This window comes from Oncorhynchus keta, chromosome 24 (assembly GCF_023373465.1).
Source record: "Oncorhynchus keta strain PuntledgeMale-10-30-2019 chromosome 24, Oket_V2, whole genome shotgun sequence".
Taxonomy (NCBI): Eukaryota; Metazoa; Chordata; class Actinopteri; order Salmoniformes; family Salmonidae; genus Oncorhynchus; species Oncorhynchus keta.
The window spans coordinates 18,853,996-18,881,750 of NC_068444.1; the positions used below are offsets into that span (position 1 = coordinate 18,853,996).

At 42.5% G+C, this 27,755-nt stretch overlaps 1 protein-coding gene across 2 annotated transcripts; it reads right to left on the reverse strand.

Moving 5' to 3' along the window:
* Positions 1–363: 363 nt before the first annotated feature.
* LOC118402793 (potassium channel subfamily K member 1) lies at positions 364–27,561 on the reverse strand. 2 transcript variants are annotated; one of them, XM_035801051.2, is made up of 3 exons: positions 26,965–27,551; positions 23,081–23,476; positions 364–3,859 (listed from the first exon to the last, which is right to left on the reverse strand). In XM_035801051.2, exons 1-3 carry the CDS (start codon positions 27,374–27,376, stop codon positions 3,588–3,590), a joined length of 1,080 nt encoding a protein of 359 aa, XP_035656944.1. In that variant the 5' UTR covers positions 27,377–27,551; the 3' UTR covers positions 364–3,587. The 2 variants fall into 2 exon arrangements, with proteins under 2 accessions (XP_035656944.1, XP_035656945.1); XM_035801052.2 differs by having other exon boundaries at positions 3,844–3,970; positions 26,965–27,561.
* Between the last annotated feature and the right edge of the window lie 194 nt (positions 27,562–27,755).

Consider the following 27,755-nt stretch of genomic DNA (forward strand, 5'->3'; position numbering starts at 1 on the left):
GTGGAAGGATGAAATAGAAATAATCAAAATAAATTTTTTATGAAAATGTCAATCAATATTTGAATATGTTGTATAAAAGTGATAATGCCCGAGAAGACGGTGTTTGGAGGATATATTGGCGAGGTTTGCCGGCCCTCGACTTAGTCTCGGACCTAACAACACCCGTGCCAATATATCCTCAAAACACCGGCTTCTCGGCCATTATCACTTATGTAGATGTCAGAGTGGAGTGCAATGACAATCATCGTAGCACAGTGATAAAGAAGTCATGACGAGAGCATGTTGGTGTTTCTCTACATATGTAATGGATTGAAAATAGAGCAATAGCTTTCAAACAATTTAACAGTAAATTTCCACGCTGCATTATGAGAGTCTAAATCTGCATTTATTTCTGAGAAACTAGACAGAGCACAATAATATACAGGTGTTGTTATTGCACAGATACACAGGCGACTGAAATAGCGCATGCACCACACAATAACATTGACAAGGACTTTGAAAGTTTTGTGTGCTATAAGACCAATGTGGCATATATATAAATCATTTAAAGAATAGACCAATGCATTTCAGACAAAATATTTATAACAGTAAAAATATCACTGCAACTGTCAACTCCCCTTAGCCATGGGGAGATTGTCATTCTCCCTTTTGACCAATTAACAAAAGTACCAACACGATTACATACAATTCCTCTGTTTGCTAAACTGGTATTCAAAACAAAACAATCTTGACAATGTTAAATAAAACAAAACATTCTTGACAATGTTAAAGGCTTCTACTCATTGTCATTGTGCGATGTAGAAGAGTTTTGTGGAAAGAACTACAGTCAAAACAAAAACCCTGAAACGTTCTTAGATGATCTATAAAACATAATTCTGCACAACACAACCATATGTTGAAAATTAAACGTCTACATTCTCAAGAATGGACAGCAGTTTCCTGTCTGGTACAATACAATCAGGTAGGATTTGGTGCTATAAACGAAGTCTGTCCCATCTGAAAAATGTACTCATATAGTATGATTGAGTAGTGTATGATATAGGCTAGTCTGTCCTACAGATGTAGGATCTTAATTTGATCTATATTGTCACAGCAAAATAATCCTGCAGCAACAGGATTTGAACGTTTAGTCCATAATGTTGCTTGATCAGTGGTTAGGCTATTAGCTGGAAAAAAGTAGGCCACATAAATCACAAAGCTCATCTTCAAATTCTCTGAAACAAAAGGGTCATCAAATTAAGATCCTAAATCTGTAGAAATAATATTACCAGTATGTACACAAGCAAATCAGCTGGTACTGTAGGCTACAAGCAAATTACTTCCAAATACAGGATGACATTAAGTCAGGAAAAATATGTACAAGCAAATCAATTAATGTTCCTTGATGGACATCTTAACTTAAATGTTAATATAGTACATTTTTTGTAGATCTTTGGACAATATATGTCAGATAACTCATTATGCAGCTATTGAAAATCAGTTTGAGGTTTGACTGCATTGCACTGTAAAGCAGTCCTGTCTGTCAATCAGTGTTTCCTATCTTCAAGTTTCTCACAATGACGCTCTCATGGAGTACCTTTACTTGAAATCATCATCTGCATAAATCATAAATACACTTTTGTAAACACTCCACTTTACATTCTCCAAAAATACTAGTCTCTTTTTAAATGTGGTTCAAAAACTGTTCATTCCAGAATCAAACAATGTCTTGTGTCACAGAGCAGTCCTTAAGTTTTATACAAACTGCCAGCCTACTAACATTACTTATGAATTCAGTTGTTAACCCTCTTTGTCCTCTCACTTAAAAGATGCACTATGCAGAAATCGATCCCCCATTTCTTGGTTGGCAAAATTCAGATAGTACACCTAATTTCAGTTTATATGGTTACAAAACAAGCAAGTATAGTGAAGAGAATCATTGTACCATCTAAACCACTGAAATTATGTATCATTTCCATAACTAAAATGTTTATTTTCAGCTATAAGCAGCTGGTGTACAAATCCTAAAGTAAAACTAAACTTAACGGGAAGCATAGACATAGCACACATAGAACAAATCTTCTTAGACTTGCTTTCAATTAAAGATCTATAACTTATTTATATGTGAATTTGGTCAGGTCGCCCAAAACGTTCCATATTGCAGCTTTAAATCTGAGGTACGGGAAATTACTTTTGTACTTTCCAGAACCAATTATTTTCATACAAAATGTTCAACCCAGTAATTTCCCATTTCCGAGTGGTGTCACATAAGATGAACAGTAACCTGCTGTGTTCAAATAATTTATGAAAATACACTGCAACAAAAAAAATGAAGGGTGCTTTGTGGTTCTATACATAATCTTTGAGGGACATGATATGAGCAACTGGACCTTTGTTTTAAATAGCAGCATTTCTTCTAGCAGCGTACCCTGCTTGGGGTCTGCCTCATTCTTGTTCCCCCTTTAAGTAAAAAAAAAAAAAGCTTTTATAAATTGTCACTAACGTTCAATAAACCACATATTACACAGTAAATCCCTTTCTTTTAGACGAATCAACATGATAAATACACAGTACAGCGCGAGACATGAAACATTTAACTACCTTAAAATAACATTGCAAGTTGTACTTTTAAACTAGCATCAAACAAATGTCTTACTGTAATTAATACACAGAGCATTTACAACGATGAAATGTGCTACTGTTGTATACCTGATACAGTTAACCTGAATAAATGCGTTCCATTAAACTGCTGTAAAATAGTACTTAAGGTATATGTATACAGACACATTACGGCACAATGTGATATTCAGTTACATTTTACAAGGTGGATGTCCCATTAAATGTTCCCTATGTGCTATTGTCAAGTCAGTTCTATGAAGCCCATAACTGTGCTTATGTATTACGACTGCCTTATAACTTGCGATGAGCGAGTTCATAATGCATTATAGATACAGTATGTGCTTAAATGTTATTCCATCCATGAGAACAGCTGATAGAACAGCCATGCTGAGCGAGGACTTTGACAATGAACTATAGCAGGCGTTTCCCTTATCATTAAGTTGACCAGCGTACATATCAGTTATACATATGAAGGCTATATTAAGTTTTTCCTATGTCAGTGAATACAGATCTTGTTAATGCAGTATAGCACAATATGCTCATTTTTCATCATTAAGAGAGTGATAGTTAAGTTTCTCATGGATGGTAAAGGGCTAAAAGACAATCGTTCAATTTCAACATTACTAACAATGGTTTGAAGTTGAGCTTTTGTTTTTAAAATGCATCCTTATGCTGAAGCTTAAGTTATAATGTAGTCACAAATATCCTTCTACGAGAGTCCTCTGTATCACCCTCCCATAGGTTGCATCCCAATTCTCTACCCTTTTCATTAAAAAACATTGAATTGGTGTAAGCATTCACTGGGGAGAGAGTTTCAGCTAACGTTAAAGTTTCACCTAGAAAATTAATGCTAGGCAGTGTACACTTCAAAAGAAGGATAGCAAAATGGGATGCAAACTTGGTTTCACCATCCCCCCTTCAGTACTCTCCTTTTCCTTCCCTATTTTCTTGCCTATTTCACCACAACATTTGTAACTATTTCCCCCCCTCTAGTTGATCATGGGGTCATCTCCACCAGGCGAGGCCAGCACGGGGCCACTAACGAAGGGTACGTCCTTAATCTTGTCCCCCTTGAGCGAGGTGGAGTTGGACTGGTGGGACACGGAGGTGAAGGACAGATGGTCGTGCTCCAGTATTGCCAGGCGGTCCTGTGGTTTCTCCTTCTTCAGATAGAACATCTTCCTCAGGGTCTTCAGCTGCTGCAGCTCACAGAAGGTCTCCAAGACAACCAGCATCACAACCAGGCCCAGGAGGAGGTAGACTGGAGAGAGAAAAGGAATAATACAGACAAGGGGTTACTAGAGGAACCATTATCAATCACAGAAGGTCTCCAAGACAACCAGCATCACAACCAGGCCCAGGAGGAGGTAGACTGGAGAGAGAAAAGGAATAATACAGACAAGGGGTTACTAGAGGAACCATTATCAATCACAGAAGGTCTCCAGGACCACCAGCATCAACCAGGCCCAGGAGGAGGTAGACTGGAGAGAGAAAAGGAATAATACAGACAAGGGGTTACTAGAGAAACCATTATCAATCACAGAAGGTCTCCAGGACCACCAGCATCAATCAGGCCGGGCAACAGGTAGACTGAGGGGGGCGGCAGAGATGGAGAGAGCGATGTTGCATTTCATTCAAATAAAATCTTTAGCAATATTTACTCATGGATTTCATGCCAATGAATTGAGAGGGAGAGATGAGTTAAACCAACACTAGCTGAGACGGAGAAAGGATGTGACCTTACCAGATGCTCTTATCCAAAGCGACTTAGTACATTCATCTTAAGATAGCTAGGTGGGACAACCACATATCACAGTAAGTAAATTTTTCCTCAAAGTAGCTCCCAGCAAAGTCAAAGCTAGTAAGATAAAACAAAATGTGCGTGTTAGTTCACAAAAGGGGTGCTGTGGGACTTTTTAAAGATGATCTTTAACGAGGTAGTCTTTCAGATGTTTTCAGAAGATGGGCAGGGACTAATTGGGGTGCCAGGACAGAAAAGAGCTTGGAACTGTGCTGAGCGGGAGCTGCCCTCCGGGTAGGGTTGCGAGGGCCAAGAGACCAGAGGTGGTAGAATGGAGTACTAAGGTTGGGTTGTATGTTTTGAGCATAGCCTGGAGGTAGGGAGGGGCAGTTCCTCTTGCTGCTCGGTAAGCAAGTACTGTGGTCTTGTAGTGGATGTGAGCTTCCTTGGGAATGTTGAAAACCAGGCAGTCTGCAGCATTCTGGATAAGTTGCAGGGGTTTGTTGGCACAAGCGGTGAGCCCAGCCAACAGAAAGTCGCAGTAGTCCAGATGGGAGATGACAATGCCTGGATTAGGACCTGTGCCCGCTTCCTATGTGAGGTAGGGTCATATTCACAGATGTTGTAGAGCATGAACTGCTTTGATATCTGCAGAGAATGACAGGGTGTTGTCCAAGGTTATGGCAAGGTTCTTATCACTCTGGGATGGGGACACCATGGAGTCAACCATGATGGAGAAGTCTTTGAGCAGGCAGGCCTTCCCAGGAAGAAGAGCAGCTCAGTCTTGTCGAGGCTGAGGAGGCGGGGCAACATTCAAGCGGAGATATCTGCCATGAGTGTTGCCATGTGGGTGTCAGAAGGGGGGAAGGAGAAAAGTAGTTAACGGGATTTCAGCCGTAAGAAGTTAACAGGATCGCTTTGACAACAGCCAGTGAAAGTGCAGGGCGCCAAATTCAAACAGAAAACTCATAATAGAATTCCTCAAACATACAAGTATTATACACCATTTTAAAGCTAAACTGGTTGTTAATCCCACCAGTGTCCGATTTCAAAAAGGCTTTACGACGAAAGCATACCATACCATTGTTAGGTCAGCGCATAGTCACAGAAAAACAGCCATTTTTCCAGCCAAAGAGAGAAGTCACAAAAAGCAGAAAGAGATAAATTAATCACTAACCTTTGATGATCTTCAGATGGCACTCATAGTTCATATTTATATCCAAAAATCTCAGTTTACATTGGCGTGTTGTTCAGTAATGTTTCGCTTAGAGCCACAGAAATACTATTCATAAATGTTGATGAAAATACAAGTGTAATGCATGGAATTAAAGATATACTTCCCCTTAATGCAACCGCTGTGTCAGATTTCAAAAACTCTGAGCAATAATCTGAGTACAGTGCTCAGAGACCAAAACAAGCCATACAGATACCCGCCATGTTGGAGTCAACAGAAGTCAGAAATAGCATAAATATTTACTTACCTTTGATGATCTTCATCAGAATGCACTCCCAGGAATCCCAGTTCCACAATAAATGTTTGTTTTGTTCGATAAAGACCATCATTTATGTCCAAATACCTCCTTGCTTGCGCGTTTAGTTCACAAATCCAAATTCACATGTCAAACAATGTATATAATCAATCTTTAAGATGGAACATTATTGAAGATTTATGATAACAACCGGACAATTCATTTGTCTTTAGAAATGAAAGGGAACGCAGCTCGCCCTCACGGCTGCCGCACGAGACTTAGCTCAAGACATTCTGCCAGACACCTGGTTCAAACAGCTCTTATTTGCTCCCCCTTCACAGTAGAAGCCTCAAACAAGGTTCTAAAGACTGTTGACATCTAGTGGAAGCCTTAGGAAGTGCAATTGGTTAAAATTTTACACTGTATATTGGAGAGGCAAAGACTTGAAAACCTCAGATTTCCCACTTCCTGGTTGGATTTTTTCTCAGGTTTATGCCTGCCATATGAGTTATATTATACTTACATACATCATTCAAACAGTTTTAGAAACTTCAGGGTGGTTTCTATCCAAATCTACTAACAATATGCATATATTAGCTTCTGGGCCTGAGTAGAAGGCAGTTTACTCTGGGCACCTTATTCATCCAAGCTACTAGATACTGCCACCCAGCCATAAGAAGTTAACAATTCCTGGAAGTGGCGCATGGATATTTATTTCCATTTTCAGTGATCAGATTTTCCTGCACTTTTCAATGAAACGCACATTCTGTTATAGTCACAGCAGTGATTTAACCAGTTTTATAAACGAGTGTTTTCTATCCACACATACTAATCATATGCATATACTATATTCCTGGCATGAGCAGCAGGGCGCTGAATTGTTGCGCGATTTTTAACAGAATGTTCGAAAAAGTAGGGGGTAGGAGTAACAGGTTAAGTGTGATCCGCATTGCAATGATAGGAGAAACCATATCATTGACGGAACAAAGAGGGCCTAGAAACGAGCCCTGGGGGACACCAGTCATGAGAGTACGTGGTGCAGACAGGAGCAGCCTGTAATCAGAGTGTGCGGTGCCTGAGATGACCAGCCCTGAGAGAGGGTGGAAAAGAAGAAATTATGGTTCTATCTGCTGCCTTCGACACCGAGATCTAAGAGGATGAGAACAGAGGCAGTGCGGAGAGCCTCCGTGAGGAAGAGCAGTTGAGTGACCATTCTTGAATTCAGATAGAACGATATTAGTGACGATAACATGAGAGAGAGTTGGTCAGAGACAGCACGCTCAAATGTTTTGGAAAGAAAATAAATAAGGGATACCGGTCTGTAGTTTCTGACGTTAGAGTCAAGTGTTGGTTTCTTGAGGAGTAGAGCGACTTGGGCCATTTTGAAGTCAGAGGGAACACAGCCAGTGGTCAGAGATGAGTTGATGAGGGAAGTGAGAAGGTCTCCAGATATAGTCTGAAGAAGGGAGGAGGGGATGGGGTCGAGCGGGCCTGTTGTCAGGCGGCTGGACCTCACTAGTCTCAGAAAGGGGATAGTGTGAGTCATAGGATGCGGAAAGGGAAGAGTAGGGTTGAAAAGGCAGAAGGAGACCGGAAGGAGAAGGATTTAGCAGAATGGAGAGAGCATAGAAGAGGAGAGCAAAGATTGTGACAGCTTTTGACCATCTGGATAGGGCCTGTGGCTAGGGTTGGAGGACAGAAAAGAGACAGAAAAGGAAACAAAGTAGTGATCATAGACATGGAGGGCTGCAGTGAGATTAGTAGGCGAACAGCCTCTAGTAAAGATGAGGTTGAGCGTATTACCTGCCTTGTGAGTGGGAGGGGACTGGGAAAGGGTGAGTTCAAAAGAGGCAAGCAGGGGAGTTGGAAAGAAATTAATCGAAAAGCAGACGTCTGGAGGTTGAAGTCGCCAAGTACGAAGAGTGGTGAGCCATCGTCAGAAAATGAGTTCATCAAGGTGTCAAGCTCATTGAGGAATAACAATTTAAAAAAAGAGCCAAATCTAAGCGCACCTGGTGGGTGACTATTGTCATCTATGTTACACTTGAGTGGACATGTGACTGTATGTAATTCAAATGAAGAGATGGACAGGTGAGGGAGAAAAGAGAAAATTTCCATTTAGGAGAAATGAGGCTGTTCGCCTACTAATCTCACTGTGCCACCACTGCGATGAACAGATGCTCTCGGACTATGAGGGAAAACATAGTGAGATGAAGAGAGAGCAGCTGGAGTATGTGTGCGCTCTGGGGTGATCTAGGTCTCCATCAGGGCCAAAAAGTAAAGGGACGGAGGGGCAGCATAAGCTGAGATGAACTCTGCGTTCTTGACTTTAGATTGGCAGTTTCAAACGCTGCCAGAGACCAGGAATTCCACATGGGTTGTGTGTCCACTAATGTAGAAAGGTTGCAGCCAAGGGGTGGGGTGCGTCTGTAAAGTCTACAGGGAGAATAGTGAACTGGGATAGAAAACACACACACACACACACACACACACACACACACACACACCAAGCTACAAATAGCTAAAATAAAATCAGAAAATAAGTACCGTAATAATTTCTGGACTATTAGGCGCACCTGAATATAAGCCGCACCCACTGAATTAAATGTTTTATTTATTTTGTACATAAATAAGCCGCACGTGCCTACCGGTACATTGAAACAAATTAACTTTACACAGCCCTTAAACGAAACACGGCTTGTAACAAAAATAAAAACAAATAGCAGTAAACAGTAGCCTACCAAGAAAGTAATTGGTCACCATCTTCCTCCTCCTGTGCACTGAAACCACTGAAGTCATCTTCTTCGGTGTCGGAGTTGAATAGCCTCAGAATTGCTTCATCCGATGTTGGATCGTTTTCATTGTCGCTCTCGTCACTTTCATCCGGAGGCAAATTCCCCGTTGAGCTCATGCTGCCTTCTTCAACACGCAGCAGTCCAGCCTTTCGAAACCCGTTGATGACAGTGATTGACAATTGCTCCACGTGGTCAGGACCCACTGGCAGACTTGACCATAAGTTGCTCTTCGCATGCGGCCCGTTTTAGTGAAGGATTTCTCTCCACTTGTCATCCAAGCCTCCCACTGGACACGGAGCGCCACCTTGATGGGAAGTTTGAGCGCGCTCGATTTACTTCACATTATGTGACGGTGCTCAGTTTTTTGGCGGCATGAATCTTGTGAAAGCGGGAAAAATCCATAAATTAGCCGCGTCATTGTATAAACCGCAAGGTTCAAAGATTGGTAAAAAAGTAGCGGCTTATAGTCCGGAAATTACGGTAGGTAAAACACTCAAATGAGAGTTGTGGCGCCTTCCTCTCTTTCCTTCCTCAAACAACTCTGCTGAACAGTCTTCGGTTCGGCGACGGTCTTAGTTTTGCGACGAGACCTCTGCTGACACGGCAGCCGCTGAACTTAAAAGAGGAAGCAACACTAGGAGAGGTGATCAGATTCTCAAGAGCCAAAATATTATTTTCTCCATAATTACACAAAAACAGATGAGTATGCTTTCTAAATGTTTCAAAAACAACTAAATGTATTACTATCCAGTGTTGGAGTCGTGCTTAGCCACTCAGTCGTTGGTGAACAGGAGGGGACTAAGCACGCACCACTGAAGGGCCCCGGTGTTGAGGATCAGCGTGTTAGGTGTGTTGCCTACCCTTGCCTCCAGGATCCAGTTGCAGATGGAGGGGTTTAGTCCCAGGGTCCTTAGCTTTGTGATGATCTTCGTGGGCACTATGGTGTTGGACGCTGAGCTGTAGTCAATGAACAGCATTCTCATATTGGTGTTCCTTTTGTCCAGGTTGGAAATGGCAGTGTGGCGTGAGATTGAGACATCTGTGGGTCTGTTGGGGCGGTATGTGAATTGGAGTGGGTCTAGGGTTTCCTGGATGATGGTGTTGATGTGAGGCATGACAAGCCTTTCAAAGCACTTAATGGCTAACGTCGTGAGTGCTACAGGGCGGTAAACATTTAGGCAGGTTATCTTCTCTTCCTTGGGCACAGGGACTATGGTGGTTGCTTGAAACATGTAGGTATTACGGACTCTGTCAGGGAGAGGTCGGCGCATGCCCGGAGTACACGCCCTGGTAATCTGTCTGGCCTCGCGGCCTTGTATAATAAATAAGTCAAGTCCTTCTGGTCACCCGATCTAGAATACCTCAATCAAATGCCAACCGTATTGCGTCCCAAGAGAATTCTCTCCGGTTATCGTCAGAACCGTGTTTATCCTCCCTCAATCCAATACCATGACGGCCCTCAAAGAACTTCACTGGAAACCAAATATCCTGAGGCCGCATCTATTGTAGCTGGGGATTATAACGAAGCAAATTTGAGGAAAACACTAGCGATGTTCTATCAACACAATCAACACTCCTTCCAGACTCACATCAAACATCTCCAATCCAAAGTAAAATCTAGAATTGGCTTCCTATTTCGCAACAAAGCATTCTTCACTCATGCTGCCACAAATACCCTCGTAAAACTGACCATCCTACCAATCCTCGACTTCGGCGATGTCATTTACAAAATAGCCTCCAATACCCTACTCAACAAATTGGATGCAGTCTATCACAGTGCAATCCGTTTTGTCACCAAAGCCCCATATACTACCCACCACTGCGACCTGTTACTAGTCGCCAAAACCACTGGCTCCAGGCCATCTACAAGACCCTGCTAAGTAAAGTCCCCCCTTAGCTCGCTGGGCACCATAGCAGCACCCACCTGTAGCATGCGCTCCAGCAGGTATATCTCTCTGGTCACCCCCAAAGCAAATTCCTACTTTGGCCGCCTCTCCTTCCAGTTTCCTGCTGCCAATGACTGGAACGAACTACAAAAATCTCTGAAACTGGAAAATCTTATCTCCCTCACTAGCTTTAAGCACCAGCTGTCAGATCACTGTAAATAATGATAATAATGATAATTTAGCCCAAACAACTACCTCTTCCCCTACTGTATTTATTTTGCTCCTTTGAACCCCATTATTTCTATTTCTACTTTGCACATTCTTCCACTGCAAATATACCATTCCAGTGTTTTACCTGCTATATTCTATTTACTTCGCCACCATGGCCTTTTTGCCTTTACCTCCCATCTCACCTCACCTGCTCACATTGTATATAGATTTATTTTTCTACTGTATAATTGACTGTATGTTTGTTTTACTCCATGTGTAACTCTGTGTTGTTGTATGTGTCGACCTGCTTTGCTTTATCTTGGCCAGGTCGCAGTTGTAAATAAGAACTTGTTCTCAACTTGCCTACCTGGTTAAATAAAGGTGGGGGGAAAAAAAATGACTGTATTCCCTGTGCTGAGAACACACTCAACCACTGCGTCTCTCTCTTCCGGGATGCCTACAAGGCCCCTCGCCCGCCCTCCCTTCAGCAAATCAGATGACTCCATTTTACTTCTCTTCCTATTAGGCAGAAACTCAAAACACAAAGTACCGGTGCTAAGGTCTATTCAACGCTGGTCGGACTAATTGGAATCCATACTTCAAGATTGTTTTGATCACGCAGGCTGGGATATGTTCCGGGTGGCCTCTGAGAATAACATTGATGTATACACGGACACAGTGACTGAGTTCATCAGGAAGTACATCTGTATTCCCTCTAAGGCAATCAAACAGGCAAAACGTCAGTACGGAGACAAAGTGGAGACGCAATTCAACAGCTCAGACACGAGACGCATGTGGCAGGTTCTACAGACAATCACGGATTACAAAAGGTAAAACCAGCCACTTCAGACACCGAGGTCCCTAAACGAGTCTTCAGAGCATTTGCAGACCAGCTGGCTGGAGTGTTTACGGACATATTCATTCAAATCAAATCAAATGTTATTTGTCACATACACATGGTTAGCAGATGTTAATGCGAGTGTAGCGAAATGCTTGTGCTTCTAGTTCCGACAGTTTAGTAATAACCAACAAGTAATCTAACTAACTGTAACTGACAGTTAGACTTACAGGTTATGTCGTTGTCTTTTGTTTGAATTGTTTATGTGTCCGCTGTGCGGGGGAAATGATAATACAAGCGGAACTACGTAGCTAATACTGTTGTAACGGGGATCCTTATTGTAGCAACACACCTTTGGAGGGAAGGCAATCCTGCGCTGCGTAAGCTAAGTTTTCATGTCATCGGGTGTAGTTCATAAAGGTTGAAGAGTGTATGTTAGGATGAAGTGTGAATTCATGCCAGGAATAATAAGTGTGAAGTTTGATTTCCTCCCTTCTGTAATAAGCAGCCAATGAGGTATTTGTTCCTTTATTCATGTGTTAATCTGAACCTGTTATAACGCCGGTTAAACTGTTATGTATGTAAGCACTTCAGAGTTATACCAAGCTAATAAGTCACTCGTAAGATAAGGTCGTAAGAGTGTGCTTAACTGTATTTTTCATTTACTTTATAGTTCTCACGGAAGGTGATAATTCTGACAAAAACTACAGAATAAAGCCGCCAGTTAAAATCAAGGAACGGTTGTGCTCGTGGTTACTGAAGGGAGCTATAGTGAGAACTCAATGCTCTTCACGAGCAAGAGAGAAAGAAGAATCTCATCCAGCTGTAAAACGTCTACAAGATTCCCAAATCCTGGTAGACCCTGTCATCTGCCAGATAAGAGTTTTGCACCTACCTGCAAACTAAGAAGAACATCTCCACATAAGGAAGCATCGTGAGGCAACATAAGGTCAAGACTAACAGGAAAGTCAGACACGCAAGTACAAGTCAAGGTGTTTGAAGGTGGTCCTAGCCTTCTGAACAGCTAATAAGAGACTTTAAGATTACAATTCGTAAGGACTGGAGATAGTTTTCTATTTCATAAAGACTCTGGTATTATGCATTTGCTCTTTCTATCTTAATGTATCGCTGGTATGTGTATTACTGAAAAATATTATTTGATACTTACTAAATATATATATATATATAGTCACAAACATTAAGGGTCAGCGTACACCTATTAATTCTATTTTCACCTGTAAGTTAATAGTGTAATTGTTTGGTAAGGTGTTTGTTCAAGCCTTTGTTTCAAGCATTATACATGTTTATACCACGTACTGAGGTATAAATTACAGTGAATTAGAGTATAAATTACCTACTCACTTATCCAAACCTTAGCTAGAATTGATTTGACTTGATTTAAAATGTCAGAAAGAGGTAGTTTCACTAAAGGTGATAGAGATGGGGTGGGTCAAGTTGAGCAGCTGCAGCAACACCTCGCAAACTTCGAGCCTTCATCAGAACAAACAGAGCAGCAGGAAGAGGTAGCACAACAAGAGCCACGAAAAGGTGAGAGGGTCCGCAGGTTAACTGAAAAGGGCAGAGAACTGCGCGACGAAAGGTGGAGACAGCTCGAACAACGTTTCAGGGTCAGCTATGAGAAGTGGAAGGCTCTGGTAAAGGAAGCAAAACTGTCACTGACAGGTTGTTGCTCTGAAGACCTACTAGAAGACCTCTTAAACAAGATTAGCCATACCTCTACAGAGCTAAACCGTGTCTATGTAAATTTGCGTCAAATCGACATTCCCGACAACGATATACGATGCAGAGTTGATACTTGTGAAGCAGTTACAATGTCTATTATCAAGACTGTAAGGTGTCATTTAAAAGGCAGGGAAGAAGGTCAAAGTAACCAGATAGAGTTGCACTGGAAGGACAGCAATTCCTTGTGCATGTCCGAACTCTCACATAAGTCAAGTCTCAACTATCAGCCCTCAAGTGCTTCCTCCCAGTCTCAAAGCAACTCAAAGGTCAACTCCAGATGCTCAAGCGTGTCATCTGTCAAGAGACAAGAGGCTGCGGCGGAAGTTGCTGCTAACCAAGCAGCTTTAGAAGTAATGGTTAAGCAAGAACGCCAACTAGAAGAGCTTCAGCGACTCGAAGATGAAGATAAGAAGAGGACAGCGGAGCAAGAAGCTGAGGCTGTGAAACGCAGCTTAGAAGAAGCTAGGCTGCGAGTCAAGTTAGAGGTAGAAAATGCTGCCAGACGAAGGACACTAGAAGACAAGCGTAGAGAGTTAGAGCGCCTAGAAGTGCTCAAGAAACTAAATGCTGCCAAGGCGCGAATGCAAGTGTATGAGCAAGATGAAAACTCAGAGGACGAGAAGAGAGAACTACTCTCTAACTGCAAATATGTGAAAGAAGTCATGCACAGAAGTGGCTCATTTCACAGTCTCTCACCACAACATGTTGTGACAAGCACACAGCAAGAAGATGGCACCAAGACCATGTTCAGGTTACTAGCGGAAGCAATCAGTGAAAGCCGCCTCCCCATACCAGAACCAGTAACATTCAATGGAGAGCCTCTCTCGTACACTGACTGGAAGGTCTCCTTTCAGACTCTGATAGACAGGAAGAACATACCAACAACTGAGAAGATATATTACTTAAGAAAATATGTCGGTGGGCCTGCCAAGAAAGCCATCGAAAGTTACTTTATGTTAGGAACAGAATCAGCCTACCATGCTGCTTGGACCATTCTTGAAGAAAGGTACGGAAACAAATTCTTCATCGCCAAGTCTTTCAGAGATAAGCTCAATGCATGGCCTACGATAGGATCCAAGGACAGTCTTGAACTTAGAGACCTTGTAGACTTTCTTCGCAGCTGTGAAGCTGCTATGTCTCAGAATAAGGGCCTGGAGGTGCTTAATGACTGTAATGAAAACCAAAAGATCCTCGCTAAACTTCCAGATTGGCTAACTTCAAGATGGAATAGAAAGGTCACAGACATCTTAGAAGAAACGGAGATCTTTCCTAGCTTCAGTCAGTTTGTGAAGTTTCTCACAAGAGAAGCCAAGATTGCTTGCAATCCTGTAACATCCCTTCATGCTTTGAAACCAAGTGAAGATGGGAAACTTAAGACGCCAAGGATTCAAAACCCCGGAGCAAGGGTATTAGCAACTAACTCTGATGAGAAAGATACTGTTACTAGTTGTGTCTTCTGTGAGAAGTCAGGTCACAGTCTCCACAAATGCTGGAAGTTCATGGATAAGCCCACCGCAGAGCGACAGAAGTTTGTTCAAGAGAATAAATTGTGCTTTGGCTGTTTAAGGCCTGGGCATCGATCGAAAGATTGTGATAACAGGAACACCTGCGACACGTGTCAGAGGAGGCATCCATCCTGCCTGCACGAAGATCGTACTAAAGAAAGGTTAAGGGATAGGAAGACCTCACAAGATAAGGGGACAAGAGCGTCAAGTGAGGCCATATCTAACAGAGTCGTAAGGGACATTAACACTCACACCTCCACAATCATTCCAGTATGGGTGTCAACCACAAGTGAGCCAGATCGTGAAGTTCTTGTGTATGCACTTCTTGACACCCAGAGCGACACCACTTTTATCCTTGAAGAGACAACAAAGGCTCTCAATACAAGGAAGGAGCCAGTCCAACTGAAACTCTCTACAATGGCTTCAAGAAATACCACTGTGCCCTGCCAGAAGCTGTCTGGTTTGCAGGTTAGAGGGTTTTACTTGGAGAAGAAAATCCCTCTGCCAACGACCTACTCGAGAGAGTTTATTCCTGCAAACAGAGATCATATTCCTACTCCAGAGACTGCAAGAGCATGGTCTCATCTTGAACACATTGCAGAGGAGATTGCTCCTCAACAGAGCTGTGATGTCGGTCTCTTAATTGGCTACAACTGCTCCCAGGCTCTCCTTCCAAGAGAAATTGTGTCTGGTAAGGGAAATCAGCCTTTTGCTCAGAGAACAGATCTTGGCTGGAGCATAGTCGGCTATGGAAATCCATGTATCGACTATGGCGACCCTATTGAGTGAGTCATCGGGTTATCGTTAGACAGGTGATGCCAAGCCTTCAATCTTCTTCCAACCTCACAAATCAAGTACACTATGTTTGTAGAACACATGCAAGAGAGGTAATCACAACACTGGACATTATCAAGACGCTTGAATCTGACTTCAACGAGAGAGCTGCAGAAGAGGACCTCATATCTCAAGAGGTTATCCGGTTCCTGAAGAAAATGAAAGAGGGCATCAGACGTAAGGACAATGGACATTATGAGATGCCGCTGCCGTTTAAGGAAGAAAGACCCAATCTGCCGAACAATAAAACATGTGCAGTTCACCGACTCAAGTGCCTGGAAAGGAGCCTAAGGAGAGACAAGCAGTACTACAAGGACTACACAGCATTCATGGAAGAGACTATAGCTTGTGGAGATGCTGAGAAGGTCTCTAAAGAGGAAATTAACAAGCATCCAGCATGGTATATCCCACACCATGGAGTTTATCACCCACAAAAGCCTGGGAAGATACGAGTCGTCTTTTACTGCTCAGCTAAGTTTCGAGAGACGTCCTTGAATGATCATCTCCTTACCGGTCCAGAGTTGACAAACACATTGCTGGGCATCCTTTGTCGTTTTCGTAAGGGTCCAGTTGCAATCATGTGTGACGTAGAGTGCATGTTCCACCAGTTTCATGTGAAAGCAGAAGACCAAGATTATCTACGGTTCCTTTGGTGGGAGAACGGAGATCTAGAGTCTCAACCCTCAGCGTATCGTATGAAGGTCCACTTGTTCGGCGCAGCTTCATCTCCTGGTTGCGCCAACTATGGTCTCAAACATCTTGCTGCCGAAGGACGAGGAAGCTTCAGCGAGAAGTCTATCCAGTTCATACAAAGGAACTTTTATGTTGATGATGGGTTGACAAGCGTATCGTCTGAAGCGGCCCAGCTGGGGAAAGAAGCAAGAGAGCTTTGCAGCATCGGCAAACTTCGGTTGCACAAGTTTATCTCTAACAGCAAGGAAGCCACAATTCCCAAGGAAGAACGTGCCAAGGGTGCCAAATACCTGGATATGGCTCTGGGTGAACCACACATGGAGAGAGCGCTTGGTGTACTGTGGTGTGTCGCATCAGACGAGTTCCAGTTTAGAGTAGTTGTCAAGGAACGCCCACTCACAAGAAGAGGAGTGTTGTCTACAGTAGCCTCTGTATATGATCCGCTTGGGTTTGTGGCACCCTTTGTCCTGGTGGGGAAGCAGATCTTGCAGCGGATGTGTCGTGACAGAATCGACTGGGATGACCCCTTCCAGATGACCTACGTTCCCAGTGGGAATTCTGGCTCCAAGGTCTACAAAACTTGTCTGAAGTAAGGATCCAACGAAGCTACTTGCCATCAAGTTTCAAGGAGGTGCAGAGTTATGAGCTCCATCACTTCTCCGACGCTAGTACCTCAGGTTATGGAGAGTGCTCATACCTCAGAACAATCAGCACCGCAGGAGAAGTTCATTGCTCCCTAGTTATGGCAAAGTCGAGAGTCGCCCTTCCAAGGTTACGACCATACCACGACTGGAACTTTCAGCAGCGGTGGTAGCTGTTCGAACAAGTGACATGCTCAAAAAGGAGTTAGAGATACAAGGTCTACAGGAATACTTCTGGACAGAGTCGAAGGTAGTTCTTGGCTACATCAACAATGAAGCCAGAAGATTCCACGTCTTTGTAGCTAACCGTATTCAACGCATTAAACCTCAAACACAGACAGAAATGGAGTAAAGACAGAAGAAACGCAAGGATTAATGACATTGTCATTTTGCAAGATGATACTGCACCACGCAACCAGTGGAAATTGGCAAAGGTTACAGAAGTGTACCCGGGACAGGATGGCCGGGTGAGAAGATTGAAGTTACTGATCAGCGACTCAACCGAAGATGAGAGAGGTAAACGCATCACCAAACCCACGTGTCTGGAGAGGCCCATCCATAAGACAGTCACCCTCCTGGAAGCCGATCAAGAAACCTGCAGACCCCTTTCACAGAAATCACTGGTGATTGGTGGGAGTGTAACTGACAGTTAGACTTACAGGTTATGTCGTTGTCTTTTGTTTGAATTGTTTATGTGTCCGCTGTGCGGGGGAAATGATAATACAAGCGGAACTACGTAGCTAATACTGTTGTAACGGGGATCCTTATTGTAGCAACACACCTTTGGAGGGAAGGCAATCCTGCGCTGCGTTAGCTAAGTTTTCATGTCATCGGGTGTAGTTCATAAAGGTTGAAGAGTGTATGTTAGGATGAAGTGTGAATTCATGCCAGGAATAATAAGTGTGAAGTTTGATTTCCTCCCTTCTGTAATAAGCAGCCAATGAGGTATTTGTTCCTTTATTCATGTGTTAATCTGAACCTGTTATAACGCCGGTTAAACTGTTATGTATGTAAGCACTTCAGAGTTATACCAAGCTAATAAGTCACTCGTAAGATAAGGTCGTAAGAGTGTGCTTAACTGTATTTTTCATTTACTTTATAGTTCTCACGGAAGGTGATAATTCTGACTAAAACTACAGAATAAAGCCGCCAGTTAAAATCAAGGAACGGTTGTGCTCGTGGTTACTGAAGGGAGCTATACTAACAACTCCAAAACTACCGTCTTATACACAGTGTAAGGGGATAAAGAATATGTACATAAGGATATATGAATGAGTGATGGTACAGAGCAGCATAGGCAAGATACAGTAGATGGTATCGAGTACAGTATATACATATGAGATGAGTATGTAAACAAAGTGGCATAGTTAAAGTGGCTAGTGATACATGTTTTACATAATTACATTCTCTCCCTATCCCAGTCAGCTGTCCCCACTTGCTTCAAGATGGCCACCATTGTTCCTGTACACAAGAAAGCAAAGGTGACTGAACTAAATGACTATTGCTCGTAGCACTCACTTCTGTCATCATGAAGTGCTTTGAGAAGCTAGTTAAGCAGCACATCTACCTTACACCCTCGACCCACTTCAATTTGCTTCCCGCCCCAATAGATCCACTGACGATGCCATTGCACTGCACACTGCCCTATCCCATCTGAACAAGAGTAATATCTATGTAAGAACGCTGTTCATTTACTATAGCTCAGCATTCAACACCACAGTTCCCTCCAAGCTCAGCATTAAGCTCAGAGCCCTGGGTCTGAACTCTGCCCTGTGCAACTGGGTTCTGGACTTCCTGACAGGCCACCCCAAGGGGGTGAAGGTAGGAAACAACATCTCCACTTCACTGATCCTCAACACAGGGGCCCCACAACGGTGGGTGCTTAGCCCCCTCCTGTACTCCCTGTTCACCTATGATTGCGTGGCCACACATACACACCTCCAACTCAATCATCAAGTTTGCAGACGACAAACATTGTAGGCCTGATTACCAACTATGGCGGAGGTGAGGAACCTGCCGGAGTGGTGCCCGGAAAATAACCACCCTCAACGTCAACAAAAATGAAGGAGCTGATTGCTGGTTTCCTGAAGTCCACAGAGGGAACACACCCTTATCCACATTGATGGCACCGCAGTGGAGAAGGTGGAAAGCTTAAATTTCCTCGGCGTACACATCACTGAAGATCTTAAAATGAAGAAATTTGGCTTGGACCCTAAGACCATCACAAACTTGTACAGATGCACAATTGAGAGCATCCTGTCAGACTGTATCACCGCCTGGTACGGCAACTGCACCGCCCACAAACGCAGGGCTCTCCAGAGGGTGGTGCAGTCTGCCCAACGCATTACAGCGGGCACACAACCTGCCCTCCAGGACACCTACAGCACCCAATGTCACAGAAAGCCCCCCCCCCCAAAAAAAAAAAAAATCAGCAAGGACATCAACCACCCGAGCCCCGGATTGTTCACCCTGCTATCATCCAGAAGTCAGCATCAAAGCTGTGACCAAGAGACTGAAAATTAGCTTCAATCTCCAGGCCATCAGACTCCTCCTCTGCATTTCACAATGACACAATGGTTGGAACCCAAAATCTAAAATTTGGACTCAAAACCAAAAGGACAGATTTCCACCGGTCTAATGTCCATTGCTTGTGTTTCTTGACCAAGCAAGTCTCTTCTTATTGGGGTCCTTAGTAGTAGTGGTTTCTTTGTAGCAATTCGACCACAAAGGCCTGATTCACACAGTCTCTTCTGAACAATTGATGTTGAGATGTGTCTGTTCCTTGAACTCTGAAGCATTTATTTGGGCTGCAATCTGAGGTGAGGTTAATTGCCGATTTCCGAGGCTGGTAACTGTAATGAACTTACCTTCTGCAGCAGAGGTAATTCTGGGTCTTCCTTTCCTGTTGTGGTCCTCATGAGAACTAGTTTCATCATAGCGCTTGATGGTTTTTGCGACTGCACTTGAAGAAACTTTAAATTCTTGAAATGTTCTGGATTGACTGACCATGTCTTAAAGTAACGATGGACTGTCAATTCTCTTTGCTTCTTTGAGCGGTTCTTGCCATAATATGGACTTGGACTTTAACCAAATAGGGCTCTCTGTATACCACCCCTACCTTAGTCACAACACAACTGATTGGATTAAATGCATTAAGAAGTTAAGAAAATTCCACAAATGAACTTTTAGCAAGGCACAACTGTTAGCGTCCCACTGATCCGTTAGAAGTGAACGTCCCATTTCGACAACTTCTGGTGAAATAAATTACTATAAATATTAAACTTTCATGAAATCACAAGTGCGATGACGCGGCTAATTTATGGATTTTTCCCGCTTTCACAAGATTCATGCCGCCAAAAAACTGAGCACCGTCACATAATGTGAAGTAAATCGAGCGCGCTCAAACTTCCCATCATTCTGATTACGGTATTTTGTCACCGTCATCATGGCAAAGACACGGAGAAATGCATATGATGCAGCTTTCAAGTTGAAGGCGATAAATCTGTCTGTTGGAAAAGGAGCTTGGCCTTAATGCTGCATGGGAGCTTGGCCTTAATGAGTCGATGATAAGACGTTGGAAACAGCAGCGTGACAACAAAAGCTTTCAGAGGGAAGAAAAGCAGATGGCCCAAAGTATTTGCAGCCACTCGACATCAGTGTAAATCGCGCATTTAAGGTGGCGCTCCTTGTTCAGCCTCTGGATGAAAGTGACGAGAGTGACAATGAAAACGATCCAACATCGGATGAAGCAATTCTGAGGCTATTCAACTCCGACACCGAAGGAGATGACTTCAGTGGTTTCAGTGCACAGGAGGAGGAAGATGGTGACCAATGACTTTCTTGGTAGGCTACTGTTTTAATTTTTGTTACAAGCTGTGTTTCGTTATAAAGCCTATTTATTTTTGTTACAAGCCGTGTTTCGTTTAAAGGCTGTATAAAGTTATTTTGTTTCAATGTACCGGTAAGCACCTGCGGCTTATAGACATGTGCGGCTTATTTATGTACAAAATACATATTTTTTAATAATTCAGTGGGTGCGGTTTATATTCAGGTGCGCTTAATAGTCCAGCAATTACGGTAATATCTTTTTCATTTTCACAGTATGCGTTTTTCTATTGCTGTGACCCAATCTTACCACTAGGGGGGAGTGAGCTGCTGATCACAATTAGCAGAATGAAGTGGAACGGTTTTGGTTTTCCCCTCACTGATCATAATGATTATTGAACTAAAATGTAGATACACTACATGAAGTTAGACATCAACACAATAGGCTTTGCCAAGCCTTTCCCTTGTTTCCAATGTAACCAACTATACTGATCGAGAAAGATCATTTTAAGGAAAGATATGTGAAGATTCTCAGAGTCAAACTTAACAAAACATGCCAGAAGTACTGAAGGTAATTCACATCAAATATACAGAACACCCTTTTAAGTTAAAATCAGTCTTTTTCTCCATTCTTAGCCTCAAGATGTCTTAAGCCTGAAGCTTCTAAACAGAATGAGAAACTGTCCAAGAGAATGTTGTTGCTCTCTCTATATTTGTCTGGATGTTTGTTTGCTTTAAATCAAAGGCAACCAAATATGGTATCATTCATCAAACTTTAAAGTGATGAATCTGAGATTCGGTCAACAGCAGCCCCACCACTTTTCACTATAGAGCTGAGGGACACAGTTGGAGAAATGTAACCTCTCTCAAATCCGTAGATTAAGCTATGGATGTAAGGACTGTCTGACAGTCCATGAGATCAACATGATATTAAACAAACAATGTATTGCTTCAGCACCAAGACATTGTTTACAAACAATGGAGTTAAACAGAGGGGTATACTACAAAGCAGGATCAAAAAGTCAGCCAACTAAACTTGCCTAAATATTGTAAAACATTTTTATATCATCTTGAAATGGACATGGTCTAATTTACTCAAACAACATTTCTAAGCTTAGCTTTCTTAAAGCTGAAATATTTAACCTTCTGGGCAACCTGACCAAATTCACATTGATATATCATTCTCATTGAAATCATGTTTAACTTCTTCGAGATAGGGGCGCTCTTTTAATTTTTGGATAAAAAACGTTCCCGTTTTAAACAATATATTTTCCAAAACTGCAAAGATATTATCTGTGAGTGCCCCAGAACTAATGCTACAGGCGAAACCAAGATGAAGTTTCATACAGGAAATGCCCCAGATTCTGAAGGCGCTGTGTTCCAATGTCTCCTTATATGGCTGTGAATACGCCAGGAATGAGCCTGCCCTTTGTGTCGTTTCTCCAAGGTGTCTGCAGCATTGTGACGTATTTGTAGGCATATCATTGGAAGATTGACCATAAGAGACTACATTTACCAGGTGTCCGCCCGGTGTCCTGTGTCAAAATTATTGCGTAATCTTTAGGTCCATGCACCGTTCCATTTCTTCAGAAGAGAAAGTCAACTGCCACGATGGATTTATCATCGATAGATATGTGAAAAACACCTTGAGGCTTGATTCTAAACATCGTTTGCCATGTTTCTGTTGATATTATATGGAGTTAATTTGGAAAAAAAGTTTGTGTTTTAATGACTTAATTTTCGTTTTTTTTCTTACCCAAACGTGATGAAGAAAACGGAGCGATTTGTCTCCTCATTGAAAACATCTGAAGTTCTTCAAAGGTAAATTATTTTATTTGAATGTTTTTCTGGTTTTTGTGAATGTCAGGCATAATCCTATGCTAGGCTATCAATACTGTTACACAAATGCTTGTTTTGCTATGGTTGAGAAGCATATTTTTCAAAATCTGAGATGACAGTGTTGTTAACAAAAGGCTAAGCTTGAGAGCAAATAGATTTATTTCATTTCATTTGCGATTTTCATGAATAGTTAACGTTGCGTTATGGTAATGAGCTTGAGGCTGTATTCACGATCCCGGATGGCTCATCGCAACAGGTTAAGAAGCGGTAGATCTGTGCTATGTGAGCTATTTCTATACTTCCCATTAATTTTCATTTTTGCGGCTTTCACATCAGCTTCAAACAGCTGAACATACAATGTCCAGTTATTTCTGGTTCTTTATCAAAGTTAGCTAACTCGTTGATCATGCTTAGCAGTACACCCCTCTGATGTTCTTAAAAAATAAATACAATAACAACTCACCAGTTATTCCGACTTTATAGAGCTGTCTGAACCTCTGGTTGAAGGACTCCCCTGGTACGTAATCTCCCAGTCCGATGGTACTTAGTGATATAAAACAGAAGTAGATGCTCTCCAGGAAGTTCCAGTTCTCCTCTAGGGAGGAGAAGATGGCCGCCGGGATGAGGAAGAAACAGGAAGCAGCCAGGATGGCGAGGAGTGTGGCGTGGACCACGGCTACGAGAGGCTTGGACAGGCCCCAGCGGGTCGACACGTACATGACTGGACGGCGCGTGCTGAAGACCATGATGCGTTGGACCACGGCGGTGAGGAAGAGGAGGGTGAAGGGGATGCCGATCACAGAGTAGACGATACAGAAGGCTTTGCCTCCATCGGAGAGTGGAGCGGTGTGGCCATATCCTGGTTGAAACAAAGGGACATGGACAGGTTAGTTGAGATAATGAGCAATGGAAATGTAGCCTATAGAAAACTCACATTTAAAAGGATTTCTGGTTCTTAATTAACAAAGCCAAAAATATGCCCATTTCACATGTGGCCGATGTGAAATGGCTAGCTAGTTAGTGGTAGTGCGCGCTAATAGTGTTTCAGTCGGTGACGTCACTCACTCCGAGACCTAGAAGTAGTTGTTCCCCATGCTCTGCAAGGGCCGCAGCTTTTGTGGCGCGATGGGTAACGATACTTCGTGAGTGACTGTGGTTGATGTGTGCAGAGGGTCCCTGGTTCGAGCCCAGGTTGGGGCGAGGAGAGGGACGGAAGCTATACTGTTACACACTAGAGGTCGACCGATTATGATTTTTCAACACCGATACCGATTATTGGAGGATAATCCAATAATGTTATGTCAGAATTACGTAAAATTCTGGCAAATTAGTTCGCAATGAGCCAGGCGGACCAAACTGTTGCATATACCCTGACTCTGTGTGCAATGAACGCAAGAGAAGTGACAATTTCACCTGGTTAATATTTTTTACATTTATTTTACCTTTATTTAACGAGGCAAGTCAGTTAAGAACAAATTCTTATTTTCAATGACGGCCTAGGAACAGTGGGTTAACTGCCTGTTCAGGGGCAGAACGGCAGATTTGTACCTTATCAGCTCAGGGGTTTGAAATTGCAACCTTCTGGTTACTAGTCCAACGCTCTAATCACTAGGCTACCCTGCCTGCTAACCTGGATTTCTTGTAGCTAACTATGCAGTTTTAAAAAGATATACTTCTGTGTATTGATTTTTTTTAAAGGCATTGGGTGTTTATGGTTAGGTACAGTCGTGCAACGATTGTGCTTTTTTCGCAAATGCGCTTTTGTTAAATCATCCCCCAACGTTGCATCGATTATATGCAACGCAGGACACCCGAGATAAACTAGTAATATCATCAACCATGTGTAGTTAACTAGTGATTATTATTGATTGATTGTGTTTTATAAGATCAATTTAATGCTAGCTAGCAACTTACCTTGGCGTACTGCATTTGCGTAACAGGCAGGCTCCTCGTGGAGTGCAATGAGAGGCCGGTGGTTAGAGCGTTGGACTAGTTAACCGTAAGGTTGCAAGATTGAATCCCAGAGCTGACAAGGTAAAGATCTGTCGTTCTGCCCCTGAACAAGGCAGTTAACCCACCGTTTCTAGGCAGTCATTGAAATAAGAATGTGTTCTTAAATGACTTGTCTAGTTAAATAATGATTAAATAAAGGTGAAAAAAAGGCAAAATCGGCATCCAAAAATACAGATTGTACCAATTGTTATGAAAACTTGAAATCGGCCCTAATTAAAGATCGGCCATTCCGATTAATCGTCGACCTCTATTACACACACACCCAATTAGTGAAAGTGCTGCCCTTTAGAGAACTTCAGATTTTCAGCAAACTGCTTAGACAAAAAGAAGAGCTGCACCCTTTCCTTTTGTTTAATCGGTTTCTGAACCACAAAACAAGATATCTATTGTCAGTAGCTTAAGTCTTTGTTTCTTTGGTAAAGCCTTATATGCTTCCAACATTATCATCTTTTTCCACATCTAGAAGGCAGTAGTCATGACAAACGTCTATTGCTGGTTTTAGAGCTGTTCACAACAATAAGAAGGAGCAACAGAACATAATATTATCTCATGTAGACAGGCAAACCAGCATAGCCATGACGGCAGAGGGGATTGAGCACGCTGTTCTGTTGCTCATGGCACGGACACGAGAAGGTGCCATTAAAAGAAAAGAGAATATAGCATGTTTTATGTAGCAAGTGTTGCTAGCATGTAGCAAGTGTTCCTAGCATGAGTGGTTTAAATGCAATGGCCCTCCAACACAACCATGCAGATTGGGAACTCAACTAAGCTACTGTATGTCAGAGATGGCCTACTATGATACATTGTCATTGATATCTTTACTATGTCAAAACGTATTACATTTTTTTGTCAGGAATGTTATCCTGCAGTAAAAGTATCTATCAAGTAATGTGATGAACGGTTATAAAGTATTACCCTGGACGATTGACCTGACACCAAAAAGTAAGTTCCCCTATGAGAAAAGAAAGTTATTGCAAGTCTAAACCACCTCTTTACTACAGTAATAGGCTACTACTACTACCACCATAGCTTCTTGTCAAGAAGCAACGTGGTGGATTGTAAGGACCCGAACTGAGAGAGTGTTTCTATACCACCTGTGAAATGAATACCTCGACACCATAGCTCCCCTTGTGCTTTACTTTTTCATGGATCTCTCTGGCTGTATTGTGACTATTGTATATTTTCTTGTGTTTCATTGTTGCAATTAAAAACTGACAGATGCCTGTGTGAGGAAAAGGTGACTGAGAAGGAACTGTGGTTGGAGACTTGAGTCATGGAAGTATTAAATGACAATGGGTGCCTAATCTTGTCAAACCGGATTGTCTGCAATCGGCACACCCATATTTCCCAGCTTTAGGCCTATCCTTGTGGCTCTGTTCTATTTACATGGGACCACACACTAAAGGCTATGTATCACCTGGGACTCTAAGGTGCAACATCAACTCAGATAACCAATTTCAAAATGGCCTATATGTTGGAAGCACAGTCAAAGATAACTTCTGAGCGTCTTTATATCACTTGGGTTAGGACCAAAGTTCTACAGACACATGTAACTAATGTAGGCCTTTTACACAATAGGCTATATGATAAGGAGGCTGTTATACGTAACACCTATTCAAAAGAAACGCCTTTGCTGTCTGATCTGAAGCATGTAATGTTGGTATCCCATCCCTAAACATTACTTATGTTAGGCCTACATAAAATTACATCTGTTGTAACTTGAAAAGTTAGGCTCAAACGGATTGACAGTGTTTTCTTTTAAAGTCGGTAAACATTGGTGAGAGTGTCAAAAACTACAGACCCAGGTTTGTAGGCTTTTTTAAAGGATAAATGTGTTCAGTGTGTGAGAAAGAACGTGCCCTTGCTCAATGCATAAACACAGACGAGCAGGCAGACAGACATTGAGGACATACTGTATATTATCATGACAGAATGCTGAGTTCGGGTAACGTAGGCAGGTGTTAGTTACTTGGGTGTACAGTGTCGCGAAAGGATACATTTCAGTGTCACAGGCAACAAAAATGCCAACCTGCTTTCAGGAATGTCGTGTGCCTACCTAACAAGACGCGTATGACAATAATCAACTATATTACCACTAGACACGACTACGTAAACAAGCAACTCCCTTATTTTTTCTGGAAATAGACCTATTAAAAGAAACACATTTCTGAATTGCTCCTATTCATTTCTGGGGGCGATGCGCCGACGCAGAACGCGTTTTTGACGCGGAGGCTGCATCACCTCCTTCAAGCCCCGTATGTCATTCAACGTTCCATCGAGAGATGGCTGAAAAGCAGTAGTCTACACTTAAAAATGGGCCACTGACTGACTCACCTGTGGTAGACAATACAGTACTGGCGAAAAACAGCGAAGAGGTGAAGTCCCAATTCCAATTTGCCGATGCGTTGTTGAGAATGGACACTCCATAGTTACTGGCCTCGAGCGCCTTCTCCAAAAACTCCTCGAGGCGTTCTTCCGAAAGACATTGGTTTTCTTGGAGGAACTGTTTTTTGATGGTTCGGAGCTCCTGGCGTAGAAGGTCTTCATAAGGCAGTTCCACCGAGGAAAAGACAACAGCTCCGAATATAAGATACAGAATATAGCCCAGGACTAAAAACAAAAAATACCATGTCGATTTGTGACTTTCGATCAATCGCACACACGAATTGCTAGTTAGAGATTGTAGCATTTTCCAAGAGTTCTCGAATCGACAAGTTGATGGGCTACAGTTGATAATCCTTGTCATAAACAATGAATAGCCTAGACACCACAAATGTTACAATGTCTCCTAGTTTCTTTTCACACGCGCTGTCCTTAGCAACAGCTAAGCTTATGATGACAATCGTTTTTTTCGTCTGTCTGTCGGGAAAGCTAAATGGACACGCCTGGTGCCCAAATTGATGACGTTGTCGTGCAGCGAGAGTCGAGTGGAGACGAACAGATTCGGTTCAGTCAGTTAAATCTGTCTTCCTGATGAGCCCTTCCCAGCTAGCTACGTTAGACGTTAATAATGCGGTACTTATAGGCTACATTTTCGATGAAAATCACTACAATAAATATGTTTTAGCTGTCACCCTGGCCTGATAGATAGTGTAGCCAATATCAACACTGAACAAAAATATAGA